The sequence below is a fragment of the Myotis brandtii genome, unplaced genomic scaffold, assembly GCF_000412655.1.
Source record: "Myotis brandtii unplaced genomic scaffold, ASM41265v1 scaffold735, whole genome shotgun sequence".
NCBI classification, from domain to species: Eukaryota; Metazoa; Chordata; class Mammalia; order Chiroptera; family Vespertilionidae; genus Myotis; species Myotis brandtii.
Window position 1 is genome coordinate 1,584,228 of NW_005370916.1, and position 20,704 is coordinate 1,604,931.

The following is a 20,704-nucleotide window of genomic DNA, read 5'->3' on the forward strand; positions in this document are numbered from 1 at the left end:
GCCCCTCCTACCTGCCACTGGGGAAGGGTGGGAAGGCCACAGACTTTAGCTTTTTGTCCTCCGCTGCCGACAGGCAGTTCTTGATGGTCTCTTCAAGCTGCTCTTCACATTTGTCCGAGCCCCACTGAGGGATGTGACAGTGGATGACAAACTTGGCCGCGAGTCCGCTGGATTGGCTGACGGCAGCTGGGACATGGGAGAGAAACGCTGCAGGTTATTCCCTAGTCTTCATCTTAAGCCAGGGGGTTAGGCCGGGCCCCACAAGTACCTGTGAGGTGTGTGGGGACAGAGAAGGTGACTGGACAACCTCCTGTGCCTTCGAAGGGGACTGCAGGGCCACAGAGCGGGGCTGTGCCGGAATCGCTCTGACAGCGGCACAAGCTTCCTTTAAAGCTTATGTGGCACCATGTGACTTGCCTGTGTCCTGCCAACTAGTCACTGGGTGAGTCACCTATTCCCCAGGGTTCCTGCTCGAAGGTGCACATCAGTCATCTCTGGGGCGGTGGGAGCTGCGGAGTGGCCTCCCCGGATGTCCACATCCGGATCCCTGGAAGCTGTGCGTGTTACCTACGTGGCATAAAGGGGCTTTGCGATGGGAGTCAGGGAGGGACGTTGAGATGGGAACACAATCCTTTGAAGAGGGAGCAGGAAGGTCACGGGAGAAGATGATGTGATGATGAAGCAGAGATGGGAGAGCTGCGTCCAGGAGCCAGGGATGTGGCAGCCAGGACTGGAAGAGGCTGGTTCCTCTGAGCAGGAACCAGCACTGCTAGCACCTCGGTGCAGGAGCCTGTGACCTCTGACCTCCAGAGCTCAGAGAGAATACATCTGTAAAGCAGGAAGGTCACGGGAGGAGATGATGAAGCAGAGATGGGAGAGCTGTGTCCAGGAGCCAGGGACGTGGCAGCCCCCGCCCACAGAGCCTGTGGACCTCTGACCTCCAGAGCTCAGAGAGAATACATCTGTGTTTTTTGAAGCCATGAAATGTGTGGTACTTTTAAAAAATATATTTTTTATTTCAGAGAGGAAAGGGGAGAGAGAAACATCAATGATGAGAGAGAATCATGGGTTGGCTGCCTCCTGCAGGCCCCCCACTGGGGATTGAGCCCACAACCTGGGCATGTGCCCTTGACAGGAATCAAACCTGGGACCCTTTGGTCCGCAGGCCGACACTCTATCTCCTGAGCCACATCGGCTAGGTCTTGTGGTAATATTTTAGAGCAGCGACAGGAAACCAATACAATGGCTTTTAGACTGACCAATAGACATGTCCATCCCCACCGTGAGATCCCCACTCAGCAGGTCTGGTGCGGCTTGTGCTAGTGACCGGATCCTCCGTAAGTCGGAGCCACGCACCTGGCCCTCCGCTCCCCCCCACAGGGATTGTCTTCCTGATCATCTCCGAGGAGCCTGCAGGGAGCAGGCCTTCACGGCTTGTGACATGTGCCCCGGTCCAACATGGGCCCGCTCACCCTGGAAACCGAGTCCCCTTTCTCCCTCCCTGTCACGGGAACACCAGTCGCTTTCCTAGACTTGTCTCATCCCAGGCCCGGCTGCTTCATTTCCACCGCCACCTCCCACGCCGGCCCATCCAGCTTCCCGGCTGAAACCAGGATGCACCGAACAACCACTGTCAGCCTGGACCGAGCTGAGTTCTCTCACAGAGCAGGTGCATTCGCCTCCGTGCCACCTGGGGGCACTACCAACTCAAGGTCATGTCCCACTGACCTCCCTGCCGGAGGTTTCTGGGCCGCCCTGGATTTGGCTGCACGTCTGCCCGGCTACAGGTCAGATTCTCTAGGGAGGCTCTTGCCCCTTGGTCGACCCAACGCCAAGGTCGAGATACACACCTGCTGCCCTCTGTGCCTAGTGGGGGCGTGTCTTGCTTGCTCTTAAACTGAATGTGTCCTGGCTTTATGTGGGGCCTCCTACTAGATACCCCATCTTGGAAATCTACTCTTTCTTAATGGAATATTTGTACAGGGCATTTCTTAAAAGTGATGCTGTTTTGAAACGAAATGAAATGTGATATTAGAACTTGATAAACTGCATCCTCTTTTCCAGATTCACCCCCCACCCCCACCCCAGTTCCATCTTCCCAGGGAGACCCCACTCCCAGGCCTCGAGACCTGGACCTAAGAGATCTATCCCAGTGTCTGAGCTCCATTCCCGGCCGTCTCCTGGGTTCACTTGTTTCTCACAGTGCGGCCCTCAGCTGTCCTTGCAGGGAGGCTGCGGATTTCTGACCCGACTCCTGGACGTCGGAAACTGTGCATCCTTCTCCTCCCTCACGTGGAGTTCTGGGTGGACAGTGTCCCCTCCCCTCGGTGCTCTGGAAGAGACTTCCTTCCCATCTCCAAGCACCTTTGTTGCTGAGAGAAGTCGCTGTCGGGAGAACTGTCTGCAAACCATCTGCCTTTCCTCGTGGGTTGCTTTTCAGGTTTCTCTTGAGTTTGAACTTCTGAAGTGTCACCACGACTTCCATGGACTACACTCAATCTTATTTATTTATTTATTTTTAATCCTCATCCGAGAATATCTTTCCATTGATTTTTAGAGAGAGTGGGAAAGACAGAAAGAAATAGTGATGTGAGAGAAACTCATTGATTGGTTGCTTCCTGCATGTGCCCCGACCAGGGCTCTGGCCGGGGAGAAGCCTGCAACCAAGGTACGTGCCCTTGACTGGAATTGAACCTGGGACCCTTTGGTTCGCAGGCCGATGCTCTATCCACTGAGCCACACAGACTAGGGCTATCCTCAATATTTTCAACCTGAGGACCCAGGGTTTCATTCTGGAAATCGCACAGCAATGATATTTTAAAACACGGCTTCTCTACCCTCTATCTTCTGCCTCTGGAACTTCAGACGCAAGATGGAGCCTCTCATTCTACGCAGAGCAGCTGTTTTCTCTTTCCCACCCTGACAAGCAGTCTGCTGGGTGCCTTCCGACCCCCAGCCCAGATCCAGTCTTTGTGGCCAATTCAGGGCTCTGTCTCATGACTGGGAAGGGGTGTGGTAGGTCCATGCACTGAGCCAGTGGGCAACATAGCCTGGGCGAGAGGCTCCCTGCTCCCATCGGCTCTCCTAGAAAACAGCTTTCACACAAGCCAGGCCCTGGTGGTTGTCTGAGCAAAAGGCCGTGAGCGTTGCTTTCAGCACGGAGCCTGGCTTTGGTTCCCTCCACGGAGGAGGTGACTCTGTTCTCATCACCACCTAAGAGCCCACCTCCTGATGGTTCAGCATATTGCAGACCTGGAGCCCAACCTGCAGCTCGGCCCTTCCCTGCTGCTGCCCCATGCAGCTCTCCTACCCCTGCCCACATGTATGTTTGTCCTATATTTCAGTGTGGCTCTGTCTTAAAATTAAAAAAAAAATGCCATCATTGCTATATGAATGGGGAATGGTATGTGCAGACTCTACAGGGTGGACTCACACTCTTTCTAGACTGGAAGACCCATTACTTCCCCAGCATCTACTAGTAATCTGATCATAAGTCCCTCGCTTCAACGGTCAAAGGCGCCCCTCTCATCTATACAGGGTCTCCTACCTGCTGCTCCCTGCTGGCTCATGACCCGAGCCTTCTCACACACAACGCCCTTATGGCCATGATGTCCCTGCCCTCAAGTGGGTCTTATAGCCTCATGGAGATTCCACTTAATGGTATGTGCAGACTCTACGGGGTGGACTCACACTCCTTCTAGACTGGAAGACCCATTACTTCCCCAGCATCTACTAGTAATCTGATCATAAGTCCCTCACTTCAACGGTCAAAGGCGCCCCTCTCGTCTATACAGGGTCTCCTACCTGCTGCTCCCTGCTGGCCCATGACCCGAGCCTTCTCACACACAACGCCCTTATGGCCATGATGTCCCTGCCCTCAAGTGGGTCTTATACCCTCATGGAGATTCCACTTCTCCCCCAAGCAGAGGGTGGGCTCTGCAGTCCTGCTCCCATCTCTCTGTGCCCCACTATTGAGTCTGTCTTGCCTCCTAGGCTGTTCGGTGCTTGTGGGCAGGAGGGGGATATATTGCCTTTGGGGCCCTGGCATCAGGGCAGCACCTGGCACTGACTGGATGGCCATGGGGGGTGGTGTGGGTGGGGACACAGATCTGAAGTTGAACACATCCATCAGAAATTACCCAATAGTCTTGAAAACAGGTGTCAAACAAAAACTTGCACACAAATGTTTATAGTAGCTCTATTCACAATAGCTAAAGGTGGAAACCACCCAAGTGATAATGGGGAAGCAAAATGGAATATTATTCAGCCATGAAAAAGGAATGACGTTCTGATACGTGCTACAATATGATGAGCCTCGAAGAAATTATTTGTGAAAGAAGCCAGACACAAAATGTCCCATACTGTCTGACTCCATTTACATGACATGTCCAGGACAGGCAAATCCACAGACAGAGGAGACTGACGGTCGCCAGGGGCCGAGGGAGGAGAATGACTGAAAGTTACCCAGTAACTCCGGACCATTTTTGGGCGACCTGAAGCACCCTGACTTGAACTATCCAGATACTTTATAGCCCGCGAAGGATATGACATGATCCACCTGGGACTGTTCAAATTAAAAAATAACTTTCTGATTAGGCACGGCAGATTTTACTTTGCAAAATGAGCGTGTGGGAAGCATGTGATGCTGGAGAGGGAGGTGCGAGGCTGTGCGGGGAACATGGCCCAGTTCCACACTCACCTTCAGCCACTTCCAAGGGGCCCTGGGACTTGCGGAGCTCCTTCACCGTTTCCAGGAACTCTTTGCCCCCAGCCTTCTCCAAGGCCTTCCCTGTGAGGAGAACAAGTGGGAGCCACTGTGGCTGTTCTTTCAATGCCACCAATCACACTGTTAGACACACTTTCAGAGGCCAGAGAAAACAAACCAACCATACTTGGAAAGTCGGAATAAAACTTTGCAACCGAAATGCTGGTTTGCCAGTGGTCACCTGTGGCAGGGGTCTGGCTTCTGTCCATCGGGACTTAGATTCTAACAAAGTCTTCAAGGACCTTCTTAGGGGTTGACTTGACCATAACGTGTCTCCTGACAGGAATCCTGAAGATTATTATTATTTTTTTAAATTGAGGCTCCAGTGTTCTGTTCTCTGGGCTCAGTACCTGTTGTGTTCATTTAATTCAATGCCTTGATTGGATGGCCACCTACTGGGGATTGAGGCCACAATGACCGGGAATCGAGCTGGCAACTTTTTGATGCGAGGGACGACACCCAACCAACTGAGCCAACCGGCCAGGGCTGAGATGGTGACCATTGAGTATGCTATTATTTCTAGTTCCCTTCCTAGCTTCCCTTCCCAGGCTCTTCTACCTAGCCTGGTAACATCTCCTGCCTTAAGACAATGAACTTTTTCCCCTAGATGCCCATTTCCTTTTTATCAATGGTTTTCTCAATATTTAAGCTTAAAATATATGCAGAATTTTACCCCAAAAATGTATAACAACGTTTGTACAAGTATTACTCATTATTATCTAAACCAAAAACCACCTGATGGGAGCCACTGTGGCTGTTCTTTCAATGCCACCAATCACACTGTTAGACACACTTTCAGAGGCCAGAGAAAACAAACCAACCATACTTGGAAAGTCGGAATAAAACTTTGCAACCGAAATGCTGGTTTGCCAGTGGTCACCTGTGGCAGGGGTCTGGCTTCTGTCCATCGGGACTTAGATTCTAACAAACTCTTCAAGGACCTTCTTAGGGGTTGACTTGACCATAACGTGTCTCCTGACAGGAATCCTGAAGATTATTATTATTTTTTTAAATTGAGGCTCCAGTGTTCTGTTCTCTGGGCTCAGCACTTGTTGTGTTCATTTAATTCAATGCCTTGATTTGACAGCCACCTACTGGGGATTGAGCCCACAACCTGGGCATGTGTCCTGACTGGGAATCGAGCTGGCAACCTTTTGATGCGAGGGACGACACCCAACCAACTGAGCCACACCGGCCAGGGCTGAGATGGTGACCATTGAGTATGCTATTATTTCTAGTTCCCTTCCTAGCTTCCCTTCCCAGGCTCTTCTACCTAGCCTGGTAACATCTCCTGCCTTAAGACAATGAACTTTTCCTAGGTGCCCATTTCCTTTTTATCAATGGTTTTCTCAATATTAAAGCTTAAAATATATGTAGAATTTAACCGAATTTTACCAAAAATGTATAACAACGTTTGTACAAGTATTACTCATTATTATCTAAACCAAAAACCACCTGAATGCCACCAATGGTAGAACGGATCAACAAATTGGGATATATCCCTACAGTGGAATACTATACAGCAAAGAAAAATGAATGGACTACAACCATACTCAACAACATGAGTGAACTTCACAAATACAAAGTTGAGCAAAAGGAGGCAGACATAAAAGAAGACGCACTGCATGATTCATTTATAAAGACTGCAAAAACAGATGACGCCATCTGGCTGGCAACCTTTTGATGCGAGGGACGACACCCAACCAACTGAGCCACACCGGCCAGGGCTGAGATGGTGACCATTGAGTATGCTATTATTTCTAGTTCCCTTCCTAGCTTCCCTTCCCAGGCTCTTCTACCTAGCCTGGTAACATCTCCTGCCTTAAGACAATGAACTTTTTCCCCTAGATGCCCATTTCCTTTTTATCAATGGTTTTCTCAATATTTAAGCTTAAAATATATGCAGAATTTTACCCCAAAAATGTATAACAACGTTTGTACAAGTATTACTCATTATTATCTAAACCAAAAACCACCTGAATGCCACCAATGGTAGAACGGATCAACAAATTGGGATATATCCCTACAGTGGAATACTATACAGCAAAGAAAAATGAATGGACTACAACCATACTCAACAACATGAGTGAACTTCACAAATACAAAGTTGAGCAAGAGGAGGCAGACACAAAAGAAGACGCACTGCATGATTTCATTTATAAAGACTCCAAAACAGATGACGCCATCTGTGCTGTTAGAAGACAAGATAGTGGTCACCTTGGAGGGAATGGTGACTGGGAGTGGGGAGAAGGGGACTTCTGAGGTGCTGGTAAGGTTCTGTTTCATGATCAAGGTGCTGGTTGCAAAGATGTATTCACTTTAAGAAAAATTCACCAAACTGTGCACTAATGATCTGTTTTTATCTAACATTTCAATGAAAATTTCAAAAATATATGCAGATTTAAAACAAAATTAGTTACTCTCTGGTAATGCTGTTCAGCTACATATAAAGGTAAGCACCCCAAGCAGGGGACAGCCAGCAGACAAGGGACAACCTCAGAAGAGCTTGCCCGAACAGTGGGCTGTACTGCGGCGCCTCTACTAACGTCTGGGGACCTTACCTATGTCTTCCTTGAGGTCAATTTCAGCCGTGGTTGGATGGACAATGCCCTCCACTCTCATGGAGCCAATGTGGCTGATGTCACTCTGGGTCAGGGACAGCTGCATCAGGAAGAAAGGATAGAGAGTGTGGGAAAGATTAGATCCTGTTAAGCATCTTCGTATTTCACATCATATCTGTTAATTCTCTCAGTTACTAACACCGAATGTCAACACAAAGGGCTGTACATGGAGCAACATCTCAGGTTTCCCGGTGTTTGGTTTTCAACAGGTGCTTTGAGCTCAGAGGGCTTGATGTTCGCTCTGAGGTTAGCAGCTTGCACAAATCTCCTCTTCCAGGAGCAGAAACGGGACCCCCCTCCCCTCTTCTCCTTTTCCTACAGCCTATGCCTGCCTTTCCCCATCCTGGCAGCCTTGCTGGTCGGTGACATATTCTCTGAGTAGCTTCTGCAAGGGAAGCCTGGCTCTCTCCTCTACCTTCTGTTTCCTGCATCCTTCCCAGAGCAACGCAGACCTTCGGGGCAGGGTCGCAAAGCTGATGACCTCGCTTGAGAGAAGTGACGGCCCCCAGGACCCTGACCTGCGTATGTCTGGCCGCCTTGCCTTTAGTGGACCATGTTCTTGGGGCTGCACTTGTGAAATGCTGCCATATGCGCACAGGGCTTAGTGGGATGGAGGCATTATTCATCGCCTCCCCATTGAGCAAGAACCTCATGATCCCCTAAAGAAGTGAGAGAAAGCTAATCGCCTCGTAACTGCGGACGGCTCCTAGAGGGGACATGAATTCCACCTCTTCGCTCTGGGCTTCCATCAGTGAGGCCGTAGGAACCTGCCACTTTTACACTCTTCCCATAACACGCTCGTCCCAACCGCGTCAATGAGATTCACACTGTACTGTCGTCAGGCTGCAAACATTGCGCTACCAGAGATATGACCAACTGTTTCCTTGTGGATCTTATGTCAGCCCCAGTTGATCTGACAGATAATTGTCTGTTTGGTAAACTTTTATGCTGGGGGAATGAATTATCTGCAGGTCTGGTTGGGCCGCCGTTGTGCTGCTGGAGACTGTTATTCTCTGAGTAGCTTCTGCAAGGGAAGCCTGGCTCTCTCCTCTACCTTCTGTTTCCTGCATCCTTCCCAGAGCAACGCAGACCTTCGGGGAGGGTTGCAAAGCTGATGACCTCACTTGAGAGAAGTGATGGCCCCCATGACCCTGACCTGCATATGTCTGGCCGTCTTGCCTTTAGTGGACCACGTTCTTGGGGCTGCACTTGTGAAATGCTGCCATATGTGCACAGGGCTTAGTGGGATGGAGGCGTTATTCATCGCCTCCCCATTGAGCAAGAACCTCACGATCCCCTAGAGAAGTGAGAGAAAGCTAATCGCCTCGTAACTGCGGACGGCTCCTAGAGGGGACATGAATTCCACCTCTTCGCTCTGGGCTTCCATCAGTGAGGCCGTAGGAACCTGCCACTTTTACACTCTTCCCATAACACGCTCGTCCCAACCGCGTCAATGAGATTCACACTGTACTGTCGTCAGGCTGCAAACATTGCGCTACCAGAGATATGACCAACTGTTTCCTTGTGGATCTTATGTCAGCCCCAGTTGATCTGACAGATAATTGTCTGTTTGGTAAACTTTTATGCTGGGGGAATGAATTATCTGCAGGTCTGGTTGGGCCGCCGTTGTGCTGCTGGAGACTGTTCAAATGTTTGGCCCGTTTGTTTCTTCCTGCAGCCGAGAAAGGCAGGCAGACGAAATTATTGGCAAATCATTCATTTCTAACACCAGGGGTTTTCAGGAAAACATATTTCTATTTTCTTTCTTTGATGAATTACAGTGAGCCATGTAACGTGGACCGCCCAAAGCCTGCTTGAGAAAGTTGGCTCTGAGCATTTTGGTGAGCACAGAAATAACTGGGGCTTGGGCCATTTCCAGCAAACCCAGTAATGCCACCCAGTAATGCTATCTACTGACCAACTATCTACTCTCCATGCTTACCTTTGGCCAACCAACATCAGCATGAACAATTCTCAGCACGAAAGACCTTGTTTACTCGTTAGTTCAAAAATGAATCATTCAAGGCCAGAGCGAAAGTCATATTAGGGGAACCAGAGATGAAGGAGTCGTCACTGCTTGTAAACAGCAGGTTATAAAAATGCAACCATGGCCCCGGGGGAGGCTCAGTTGGTTGTGGTGTCATCCCATGCACTGAAAGGTTGTGGGTTCGATCCCTGGTCAGGACACACACCTAGGTTGTGGATTCCATCCCCGGTCACAGAGAGTATGGGAGGCAATCGATAGATGTTTCTCTCTCTCTCTCTTCCTTTCTCTAAAAATCAATAAACATATCCTCAGGTGAGGATTTGAAAATGCAATCATGTTTTACTACAGCACAACACAGCGCAATTCTCTTTAGTACCTTCTGCCCTAGAACGAGGCTCTTAGAAGACAAGATGGTGAATCCATCTCCTGGTCCATCTTCAGAGGTGGAATTCGAAGTCCCTTCTTTATCGCTGTCTTTTGGTTTGGACTGTGGGTAGAAATCAGAGGAACAGGTGGGAAGTCATTGGAGAAAAAGCCCAAAGTGGCTCGATAAAGCTCTTCCCATGGCCACCACCCCCGTGGGCATGAAAGGCAGTGGTTAGCGTTATGTTTTACTGCTCTTGATGGAGGGAAGCAAAGGGTAGCAATATCAGGAAAAGAAACGGGTGCTGCCAAAAATACGACGCGTTCAAGGGTTCACGCGCACCTGTAGTTCTCACTCAAACCCGCACAGTTATGTGGTTCTTGCTCTTCTCCACTTCCGATGACAAGCATCAGAACCCGGGAGGGTCGTTCCAGCACACTGCTCAACCCCCTGTCCCCGGTTTCCCCTGGGGCACCGAGGCAGCCCAGGGAGCGCTTACATGACCTCTGTGTTGTCATGAGGTCTGTGGAGGGCAACGGACAGCCTCTGAAGCTGCGCTGTCCAACCTCCTGTGATTGTGGGAACGTCCTGCGCCTGTGCTGCCAGGGCAATTGAGCACTCAGCTCGTGCAACTGAGAAAATACTTCTAAATTTGATTTAATTAAGTTAAATTCAAATAGAAAGAACCACACGTGGAGAGCAGTTACTGTGCTGGGCAGCACCTGAAAGTATTACTCTGCAAACGGCATCTCTGAGCTGTAGCTGCTCAGTGCATCAGGTTCTCCGCCACACCTGAACCCCCTCGGCCGGACTGAGGGGACCGCAGTGGTCGTGGCTCGGCAAACCGCGGCTCGTGAGCCACATGCGGGTCTTTGGCCCCTTGAGTGTGGCTCGTCCACAAAATACCGACTTCTGCGCATGGGCCACGAAGTTTCAATCGCACTGTACGTGCGTGCCCGCATGTGGTATTTTGTGCCCTAGATTCTAGGGGATACGAGAGATATTGTAGTGGCAACATGGAGCGCTGGAGAAGTGAATAGCAGCGCGTCAAGCTGTCGGCTCTCACGTAGGTTTTAGTGGGGGCAATGGCGGGGATCTGGAAACATGAGGACCACCTGCGCTGTGGAAACCGCTGGTAGACCCAGCCTGATGATTGGAGCGCATGGTTGGCATTTTCTCCCAGCACTGCGCTGTGGAGTCCCCCATTTTCTGGAGATGTGGCTACACCTTCATCTTCGACGGTTCAACTTTCCTGCTGTTCCGAGAGTCCCTGGCTCACAGATGCAGCCCGGCTCACCTTTTTGGACGTCCGTGGTTTGGCAGCCTTGGATTTCTTGCCCCCCTTCTTGCCCGACGTGGCCTTCCTTCCTCTTTTCTCCGGGGGAGGGGAGAGGATAGTTTCCGACTTGCCTTTGGTCCCTCGCTTTTTGGCCAGCAGTTCGGGATGGATTCTGGGCAGGACGCCTCCGCTGGCAATGGTCACTCCTTTCAGCAGCTGAAGAGAGAAACGCATCAGTTCAGACAGCTAAGAGCTTGCTGATTCTGGGTTTAATACAGTTCTAACTGCTGGCAAAACAAGGTTAAATCTGGCCTTTGTTTCCCCTAAGTTGCATAATACACCGTCTAACTGGCTTTTTCTGTTTCTCTTGCAGAGAGTATCTCTGTAGGCGTCAAGGCCTCCTGTGATCTTGTGCAGAAAACACAACAAGCCAAGCAAAATGAAAGGGTAGAGAGGTTGAAACCAGCGATGCTGCCCAGGGCTCCGGAATTCCAGACATAACAGAGGATAAAGAGCCTCACACATGGGGAGCGCAGCTTGACAAAATGAAGTTCAAAGGTCAAAGCTGGGGCTAGACCCAGCAGACCACGGGTCTCCGCACTCCTTTGAGGAAAAGAAGGTCTGGCCAGACCCAGAATATATAACAGGATCTACTCCAGAGGCAACTGTATTTTGAAGCTGAATGATACCCTAGAAGAATCGATTCTTCTCTTTTAGGATCTAAAAGACCTATTTTGGTGCAAATGTGACGGGAACTAGAGCAGGAATGACTTGCAGCCAGCTGTGTCCACATGCAGCCGTGTGTTTGACAAACCCAGTTGGTGGCACGTGTCCGTGCGGCAGAGGTACCTGATTGAGCTCCTCATCGTTGGCCACTGCCAGCAGGATGTGTCTCGGGGCTATCCGGGCCTTCTTGTTGTCCCTCGCGGCATTGCCAGCCAATTCTAGAATCTCCGCTGAAAGGACAAGGGGGAGTTAATAGGCAATCACAGAATGGGGTCTGAGCTCCCTGAAGCTTTTCCTTGGGAGTGGTCTTTGAGTTTGATCACATTGATTCACTTGTGATTTTTAAGTCTGGGCCTGGAAAGAAATCCAGAAAGCTGAAAAGAATTCAGGTCTTAGACAAGGAAGATATGGTAGCAAGACCTGACCTATGATCCTGGAACAAAGTCTTCTAGTTGTCCCTTGACATTAATTCCTCCCCATCCTCCTTGGTATATGGATCTGATTTTTTTTTTTCTCTGAGCCCATATCCATGGGAAGGAATGAAGACAGTTTTTCCCAACCTCCCTTGTTGATACAGGTGGTCATGTGACTAAGCTCTGGCCAGTGAAAGGCAAGCAGTCGTGTTGTATGGTACCCCTTCCTTTTCTATTGCTGGACTGAGGACGTGATGGCTGGGATTTGACCAAGAAGAAGCTGTGGATGTGGAGTAACAAGACAGAAGGAGCTGAGGTATCTTATGGCTGTGGGGCTTCCTTACCAACCTGGACTATGTTCTATAGCAGTGATGGCGAACCTATGACATGTGTGTCAGAGGTGACACGCAAACTCATTTTTTTGGTTGATTTTTCTTTGTTAAATGGCATCTAAATATATAAAATAAATATCAAAAATATAAGTCTTTGTTTTACTATGGTTGCAAATATCAAAAAAATTTCTAGATGTGACATGGCACCAGAGTTAAGTTAGGGTTTTTCAAAATGCTGACACGCTGAGCTCAAAAAGTTCGCTATCACTGGTCTATAGACTTCTTTTATGAGAGAGAAATACACTCTTGTTTAAACCCTAGCATGGGGCATCTCTGAAGAGAATAGTGATGTAGGTGAAGTCTGTCTCTGGTACCCAGTGGGACCCCTTTCAGAATCCCCTTTTCCGCTTCACTTGGTGCCCCAGGTCCCTCTTGTCCTAAAGGAAAGTGGATGGGAAGGACTCACTCACACTACGGGATGAGGAAATGCTCAACCCGAGAAGTGAATTCCTAGTGGGGAGACCTATGAGGTCTGCGAAGGAAGGAATGTTGGGGCTCAGGGGTTTCCTCATACCCCTCAGAGCCTAAGCCTGGCTCTGAGTTTAACGAACATGTTATGTGGTAAATGTGAAAGAGCTGACAGAAAGGAATTTTCCTAATACTACTTCACCTGCTACCAAATTTTTGAGTCAAGTTTTTAAAAAAAATCTATAGAATTGTTTCATACCATCTGTATGCTTTCCCCTTTCTCCTCTTATTTTGTTATTTTTCCTTCTTCCTCAGTTTTAGGATGTTCTGCTAAATCCAACTTGTCTGCTTTTAAAAGAATGAATGAGCCTATAAAGACAAATCCCTTCCCTTAGGAAGCTAACAGCAATGTGCCATTGAGTCGTTTCACTAACACGCGGGGGGAAATGTGTGCGTATGTGCATGTGCGCATAAATTTGTTGTGAGGTGTTTGCACAGGCGTGTGTGTGTGTGTGTGTGTGTGTGTGGTGTGTTGGGGATTTGCTGGTATAATGGCATAAATATTAAATCTTAAAATTAACAGGGGATTATGTATGTCTTTACAATCAGCCTAATTTCAAATAAAATAGCACATGAAATTGCCATCATTTATAAAATATACGGCAATAAAATAAAAACTTGGCATAAGTATGCCATATTAACTAAGCAAATGTAATTAACAAAAATTAGAATAAAATAATCATTAGAGTTAAATATTTATATGGCATTTCCATAATGAAAAGTGCTAAATCACTGCAAATTCATCTCATAGCATCCCTTCCAGGTTATTAAGCAATGAATATTGTGTTTACCAACAATTCATTTATACAGGGATCATGTTTCCTGAATCAGAGATTGAGGGGGCACCGTAGTTGGAGAAGTATGAGCATATTTGTTGAGACAATGGGGCAGAGAATTTGAAATTAATATCATATTTGGATAATGTCATATTGATTTGCTGCATTCAGACTGCTGCCCAACCCTTTCTTTATTTAAAAAAGTGTACCCATCAAAAAGAAATGCAATCACAAAGCTTTCACTAATTGGCTTGCTGCCTGGCCGGTGTAGTTCAGTGGTTGATCATTGATCCATGAACTAGGAAGTCACGGTTCGGTTCCCCATCAGGGCACATGCCCAGGTTTCGGGCTTGATCTCCTCGTGCAGGAGGCAGCCAATCAATGATTCTCATCATTGATGTTTCTCTCTCCCTCTCCCTTCCTCTCTCTGAAATCAGTAAAAACATATTTTAAAAAAATAGGCTTGCAGCATGACTCTAGGTTAAAATGTGCAGCATCCCACTGTGCGAAATAAAACGGAGTTTCCTGCACTTGCTCATCTCGGGGGCCCCATGCCTGGGAAGAAGGTGCACTCCACCCACCCTTTTTCCTGGATGGGTGTGGGGGCCAAGGAGCCTCCCAATGTTAAACTTCTGAGAAATCAAATGTAATTTAGCATCTTGGCCCATCACTCTCCTGCCTCTGTCCCTGCATTTAGAGGAAGAAGTTAAGCACCCTCCCAAGTTCATTAACTCAGTCGTCAGCATGAGAAGCAGGGCTCATGGGGAAACCCACCATGCTTGGGGCCTGCCAGAAGCCCCTGAAGCTCAGGTTATTTTCAGCTTGACGGACAGACGCACGGAGAAATCTGCCAGAATTAAGTGCAGCACAGGAGAGAGTCACCGCAGTGACTCAGCAGGTGGCACGAAGCGTGCGACTCAGCTCCCGGACCAGCCCTTCCAAAATCCGTTCTAGAAAGAAAACCTTGACCATGTGCTCTAGTGAAAAAGCAAAGGTAGAGCTTCCTTTTTCTTCCTTTTTTCTTTAAAGAGGAGAACTTAATGATACACCAGAAAATCTAGACCAAGGAGTTCTTTTCTGTGTTGAATGTTTCATCTAAACATTCCCTGGGACAGAGAAGCCACCATTTAAATCAGTGGTTCTCAACCTTCTGGCCCTTTAAATACAGTTCCTCATGCTGTGACCCAACCATAAAATTATTTTCGTTGCTACTTCATAACTGTAACGTTGCTACTGTTTTGAATCGTAATGTAAATATCTGATATGCAGGATGGTCTTAGGCGACCCCTGTGAAAGGGTCGTTCGACCGCCAAAGGGGTCGCGACCCACAGGTTGAGAACCGATGATTTAAATGTTTGAAACAACATTAATCATTATTAATATTTTCAAATGCTGTTCCGACAAACGCATTCATGTGGATTATAAAATAAGCATTAAAATTAAATATTTATGTGGCATTTCCATAATGAAAAGTGCTACAACCCTGCAAATTCATTCTCACATCTCTTCCACGTTATAGTTGCTACATCGTTGAGTGACTTTATTGATTTTGGGAACACAAGTCTCCTTCTATTGGCCATCAGGAGGAAAACTGGATTTAAATGGCACACATTTGTTCCACTGGAAATTCTGTGGGCAGATCATTATTCCATTAAGTGGTGGCGACTTCCATGGAAGTTTATAGACTTCCATAGCAAACCTCTAACTTCGTGGAAGTCTGGTTTCCAGCAATAGTAACCATCTGGAATGCACCTGAGTATCTGGTAGTAAAAAAAAAAAAAAAGATTTCTGTAGCCAAAAGAAATTATTTTGGAAGAGCTGTGTCCTCTCATTTTGGACACGAACTGAATCAACACCGGGCATCCCGACCCCAGCAGATGGGAAATAGCATATTAAATGGAGGGTTGGAACAGAGGGCCTGGAGTGGCCGCTCCTTCAAGACCGTCTCCTTCTCTGGCCCCAACTTGCTTGTACACCTGCCCGCTAGTGATGGCGCCCCTGGGCTGTGTCTGGGCCCTTTGCTCTGCTTAGGCCATGAGTCTTTTGGGGAAACCCCATCCACTTGTGGCTCCAGCTTCCACCTACCTTCCCGTGTGGTCAGATCTGCACCTCCAGCTCTGCTGAGATGTCATCTGGGCCTCCTCACCTGGGTGTTCCACAGGTAAATCCAACTCCCCACATCCATATCACCCGCTTCCCAAGCCTGCTCCTCCCATCGCCCTTGGGACTGGCAGCTCCATCCACACACAGACCTTAGAGTCATTCTCTCCTCCTCCCCGCCCGCCTTCCTCCCGGCCTCATCAAGCTCACACGCCTTTGCCCCTCTTCTCCACGCTTGTTGCCATGATCTGAGTTAAGGCTCTCTTCTCTTCCGGCCCAGAAAACAGTAGTGACTGTCGAAATGGTTTCCCTGTCTCCGTTTTGTCCTCCTCCAGATCCGTGCCAACAAGGCCATCACTAGGCCAAAGGTGCCTTTGTGCAAATTAGAAAAAGATGCCTCTTCCTCAAGACACTGTACTGCCCCGATTTCATCTGAACAAGACCCTTTACTGCCATCTGCTGGAAATGCTCATAGTAAAGATAGTTATCTGAGGGCCACGCTGTGAATGGCATGCCCTTAAATGTGTGTCCTTGCGCAGTGTACAATCTGTACAACCACGCGTGTGGCTCTGGCTGCCAAAGTGAGCTCTTCAAAACACAAATGTAATAAGTGAGAATCATTAGGTAAAAATGCTTGGTGTTAAATGGATAGACCTAATTGTCTGGAAATGATGTGTAAATGATGAGTTCCTATGTTACACAATGATTTCAGGAGGTGCCCTGAAATTTAACCCTGCTTTAAGACTTCTTTGTCCTCTCAATTAAAAATATTTTATGAAACATTTTCTCAACATAAAAAAGGTAAATTATTTATTCTCAATAGCTCATTGTGGTCCTCAATGGCCTGCTCCCCACTCCATCTCATTCCCACCACCAACCCCCGGCCCTGCCACTTCCCAGCTTGTTCCTGGTACACGGAACTTCCTCTAGTTCCTGGAAGTGCTACATACTTCCTCTAAACTTCATCCTTGTTCCTCCCCAACCGGACAATCTCCCCCTGTGCAACCCCTCCCATCTGAATCTGGTAACTCCTACTAATTCCCAACTCTATTGCCCGTCAGATCATTTGGGGGAGCTTTGAGAAACCCTGATGCCCAGAACACACCCCAGAATTTCTGGGGGTGAGACCCAGGCATCAGGAAAGGAGAGGGATAGAGAGATAGAAACATCGATGAAAGAGGAAACATCATTGATTGGCTGCCTCCTGCATGTGCTCTACCGGGGATCGAGCCCGCAACCCGGGCATGTGCCCTGACCGGGAATTGAACCCTGACCTCCTGGTTCACAGGTCTACGCTCAACCACTGAGCCCCACGGGCCAGGCTCACTTTCTCCATTTGACTGAGGAAGATGCTGGATGCTGGGACTGGCTGGAGAGAGGGGGCCGGATATTAATGGCTATGACATCCTTCTAGGTGCTCATCCTCTCTTCTATTTCATGTGCAACTCATGAGCAAGTCCTGTTGGCTTTGCCTTCAAAATATATCAGTACTCTACTCTTCCTCGGTGCCTTCACTGCCCACTCACTGGATCTCTGCCGTAGCCTTCCAGCTGCTTCTCCTGCTTCCACCCTGTACCCCTCCCCCAGGATCAGATCACTCCCGCCTCTGCTCCAAACCCTGCAGAGCTGCTATTGCTAGCTCTTATCCCCACCCCCTCCCCCAATTCCAGCCCCTTCTCCCTTGGGCCTCATTTACAGTCCAAGCCCCGCCCCCAGCTGTAGCCCTCTGTCCCCACTGCTGTTCCCCCAACACTCCCAGCACCTGCCTTCCCCCAGGCTGGGGCGCCCACCCCAACATCTGTAGGCCCACTCTCTGGTTTCCTTCAGATGGGCCTTCTTGGGTGTCTCTATTTACGACTCCCCTCCCCTTCCCTTTTCTGGAACACCCTATCAGTAGTATCCACTTTATTTGTCCCCCAGCACTTAGCACGCCTGATGCAGCACACCCTCCACTTGTTTGCCTGCTCCTTCCTCGGGAATGCATTCTGCTGGAGGGAGGGATTCCTGTCTGTCCTGGTCTAGGCTCTATCCTCAGCATCCACAACACCTGGCCCACAGTAGGTGCTCAATAACTGTTTGTGAGTGAATGGAAGATTCTGAGAACTCCATTCACTGAGAAACAGAAGGATGCTCTACTCTGGGAGGTACTATAAATCCTTAAAGACCTGCTGGCTCAGTGTGACTGCTGTGGAAGCTGGGGGCTCTAATCCAAGACACATGAAAAATCCTAGCAACGGTCCAATTCTATGACCAGAGAGCAGCCTGAGGACTTAGTGTGTGTACTGACAAGTACATGCTTAACAGATATTGGTTGAATAAATGGGAGAATGTAAGCTTTTATCTGAACCAAAGATGAACAGAGATGCCCGGGATTCAAAAGGCGGCATTTGTTTTATTATGCACGAAGTGTGACTTTTGCCAAGTGGAGACATAGAAAGTACTTAATTACTTTGATTATACACACATTATAATGGATCACGGTGGTGTAGCAGGAAGTGCACAGCTTGGGATGGGAGGGTCTCAGGGAAGCCCAGCTCCTGCTGGGAGGCTGTGGGATCTCTGGGTCACCCAAGTGGTTTCCAGTCTCAGTGGGTGACACGAGTTTAACAGGTTGTTTTAAAGTTTCATTCATCTTTCTCGAAGCCAGCATCCCAGAGCCAGCAGGTTTTCTCATCAGGCTTCTGGGTTCTACCCCAGACCCAGGGAATCAGGCCACCGGGAGGGGTGCAGCCAGGAACTTGCATTTTGAACAAGCATCCCCCACGCCTGTAGGCCTGCTGCTGAGAGACTGGCTACCACCTTGCTCCTCTGAGCAGTCCTGGAAGCAGCAGCATGGGCATCACCTGGGAGCTCATTAGAAGGGCGGAGTCTCAGGCGCCACCCCGGCCCTTGTCAACAAGATCCCCGGTGATCCCACCTTGAACAGCACTGCTCTATCTCCCTGGACTCAGTCGACCTTCAGAGCCCTCCAGCCCTCTCCCACCTCCTGAAGGATCCTCCTGGAAAACCTTTAGCCCAGGAGGGCTTTCATTGCTCAGTAAGGGACAGGCTCATGGTGCTGCGGTCGGTGTGTCCGACAGAAGGTCAGGGGGAGAAGTTTCCACGAAGGGATCAAGGCAAACCTTTCATCGGTAACGGTGCTCGGTGAGCGATGGGGACCAGGAGGGCAGAACAGGACCGTACATTTAAGGAGGAAGAGACTGCGCTTGAGGGAGAAGCAGGAGGGGAAGAGGGACCTGGGAGAGAAACTGGGTCCAGCCCTGCCCGCCTGGGGGTTTTCATGCTGTGGCTGCAAGGGGCTCAGCTTCCAGGTAGGTGGTTTGGGGAAGTTTGCTTTTCTCCCTGGTGGACTTTCCAAAGGATCTGGTGTCTAGGGAATCCCCATGGGCAAAGTCCAAGACATTATTGCCAATGGCTAAGAGGACCCCTTCAATGAACTAACCACACTTATTTATATAGATTTGTATTTTTATATATCTTAAAAATTAAAAAAAATTAAAATTGATTTCAGAGAGGGAAAAGGAGAGGGAGATAGAAACATTAATGACAAGAGAGAATCATTGATCAGTTGCTTCCTGCATGTCCCCTACTGGGGATCAAGAATGCAACCCGGGCGTGTGCCCTGGCCGGAATTGAACTGTGACCTCCTGTTCCAACCCACTGAGCCACACTGGCCGGCTATATATATTTTAAAGCCTCCTTGAAATTGTGAAGTATATCTTCTGTTTACGACATAGGAGTACAATAACAAAAACAAAGTAGAAAGTTCTCAAATATATAGAGAACCCATACAGCAAAACTCTCATCTCTTAGTAAAAAAGTAATTTTAACAACCAATACGGGAAACGATTTCCTACATAACCACTGTAGCAGAGAACCACCTCTGTAAAGGAGCAAAATTAGAATGTTGGCTTCATGGCACCAACTGAACATGCCTTTGATGCTCTGGTCAATGTTATTTATGGACATCGAGTCCTAGTTTCATACCCCGGAGAACCGATGTTTAATGAGGACTTTCTGTAAAGTGAAGACCCCCTTTTATAAAACAAATAGCACCCCCTTCCTCCCGTAGCTTCTCTTCTTTGGGAACCTAGATTTTCACACATTGCATTTGCCTACGCAAGACACACCTTTTTCAGGGCTGGGCTGGAAAAGCCACTTTCCTGTGGGTTCTCTTCCTCCCGTGCTGATCATCTGTCCGTCTTATGCCCTTTTCTCTCCCCTAAAGCCTGCAGAAACTGATCAGCAAGCAGGCAAGCCCCAACCCAGCTGCCACCCACAGCAGCCTTGAGACAGCACCCTCCCAGCGGGTGTGAGAGGGGCCGAGCGGACGGTGCAATCTGGGGGCGGGTTACCTGCCCCTCGAGGCACCTTACCTGCCAGGTACTCGATGACTGCCGCCATGTACACGGGAGCACCCACGCTGATCCGGTACTTGAACGTCCCTTTCTTCAGGTAACGCATCAGCCTCCCCACCGGGAAGATGACCCCGGCCCTGGCTGAACGGGACAGCTTGGACATTTTCTTCTTCCCGCTCCGGCCCGACATCTTGCCTCAGTTTCCCTCTCAGCTTGCTGACACAGTGGCTTCCTGGCGCTAGCACAATGCTGAAAAGGAAAGAAAACAGGGTGAGGAAGGGCGGCTGGAGAACATCTTGGGAACAGTGAGCGGCCCTAGAGCACTAGGTGAGGTGCCGGACAGTCCGGGAGGTGGCTGAGACTGGCTGCCACCGCAGGGTGCTGCAGGCAGGAAGCGGGCCGTGGGTCTTTGCAGGCCACCGGCAGGCCCACTCACAAACCTCTCCCCACCCCAT

The 20,704-nt window shown here is 49.0% G+C and overlaps 1 protein-coding gene across 1 annotated transcript in view; it reads right to left on the minus strand.

Moving 5' to 3' along the window:
• Nucleotides 1-20,495, minus strand: part of LOC102244294 (core histone macro-H2A.2) — a 21,747-nt gene extending 1,252 nt beyond the window's left edge. Inside the window, exons 1-7 of the mRNA XM_005882720.2 lie at nucleotides 20,268-20,495; nucleotides 11,866-11,972; nucleotides 11,035-11,232; nucleotides 9,750-9,860; nucleotides 7,327-7,426; nucleotides 4,700-4,789; nucleotides 12-186 (exon numbers count right to left, since the gene is read on the minus strand). Coding sequence (XP_005882782.1) covers nucleotides 12-186; nucleotides 4,700-4,789; nucleotides 7,327-7,426; nucleotides 9,750-9,860; nucleotides 11,035-11,232; nucleotides 11,866-11,972; nucleotides 20,268-20,439 — 953 coding nt within the window. The 5' untranslated portion in view covers nucleotides 20,440-20,495. The remainder of the gene's footprint in view (nucleotides 1-11; nucleotides 187-4,699; nucleotides 4,790-7,326; nucleotides 7,427-9,749; nucleotides 9,861-11,034; nucleotides 11,233-11,865; nucleotides 11,973-20,267) is intronic.
• Nucleotides 20,496-20,704: the final 209 nt, after the last annotated feature.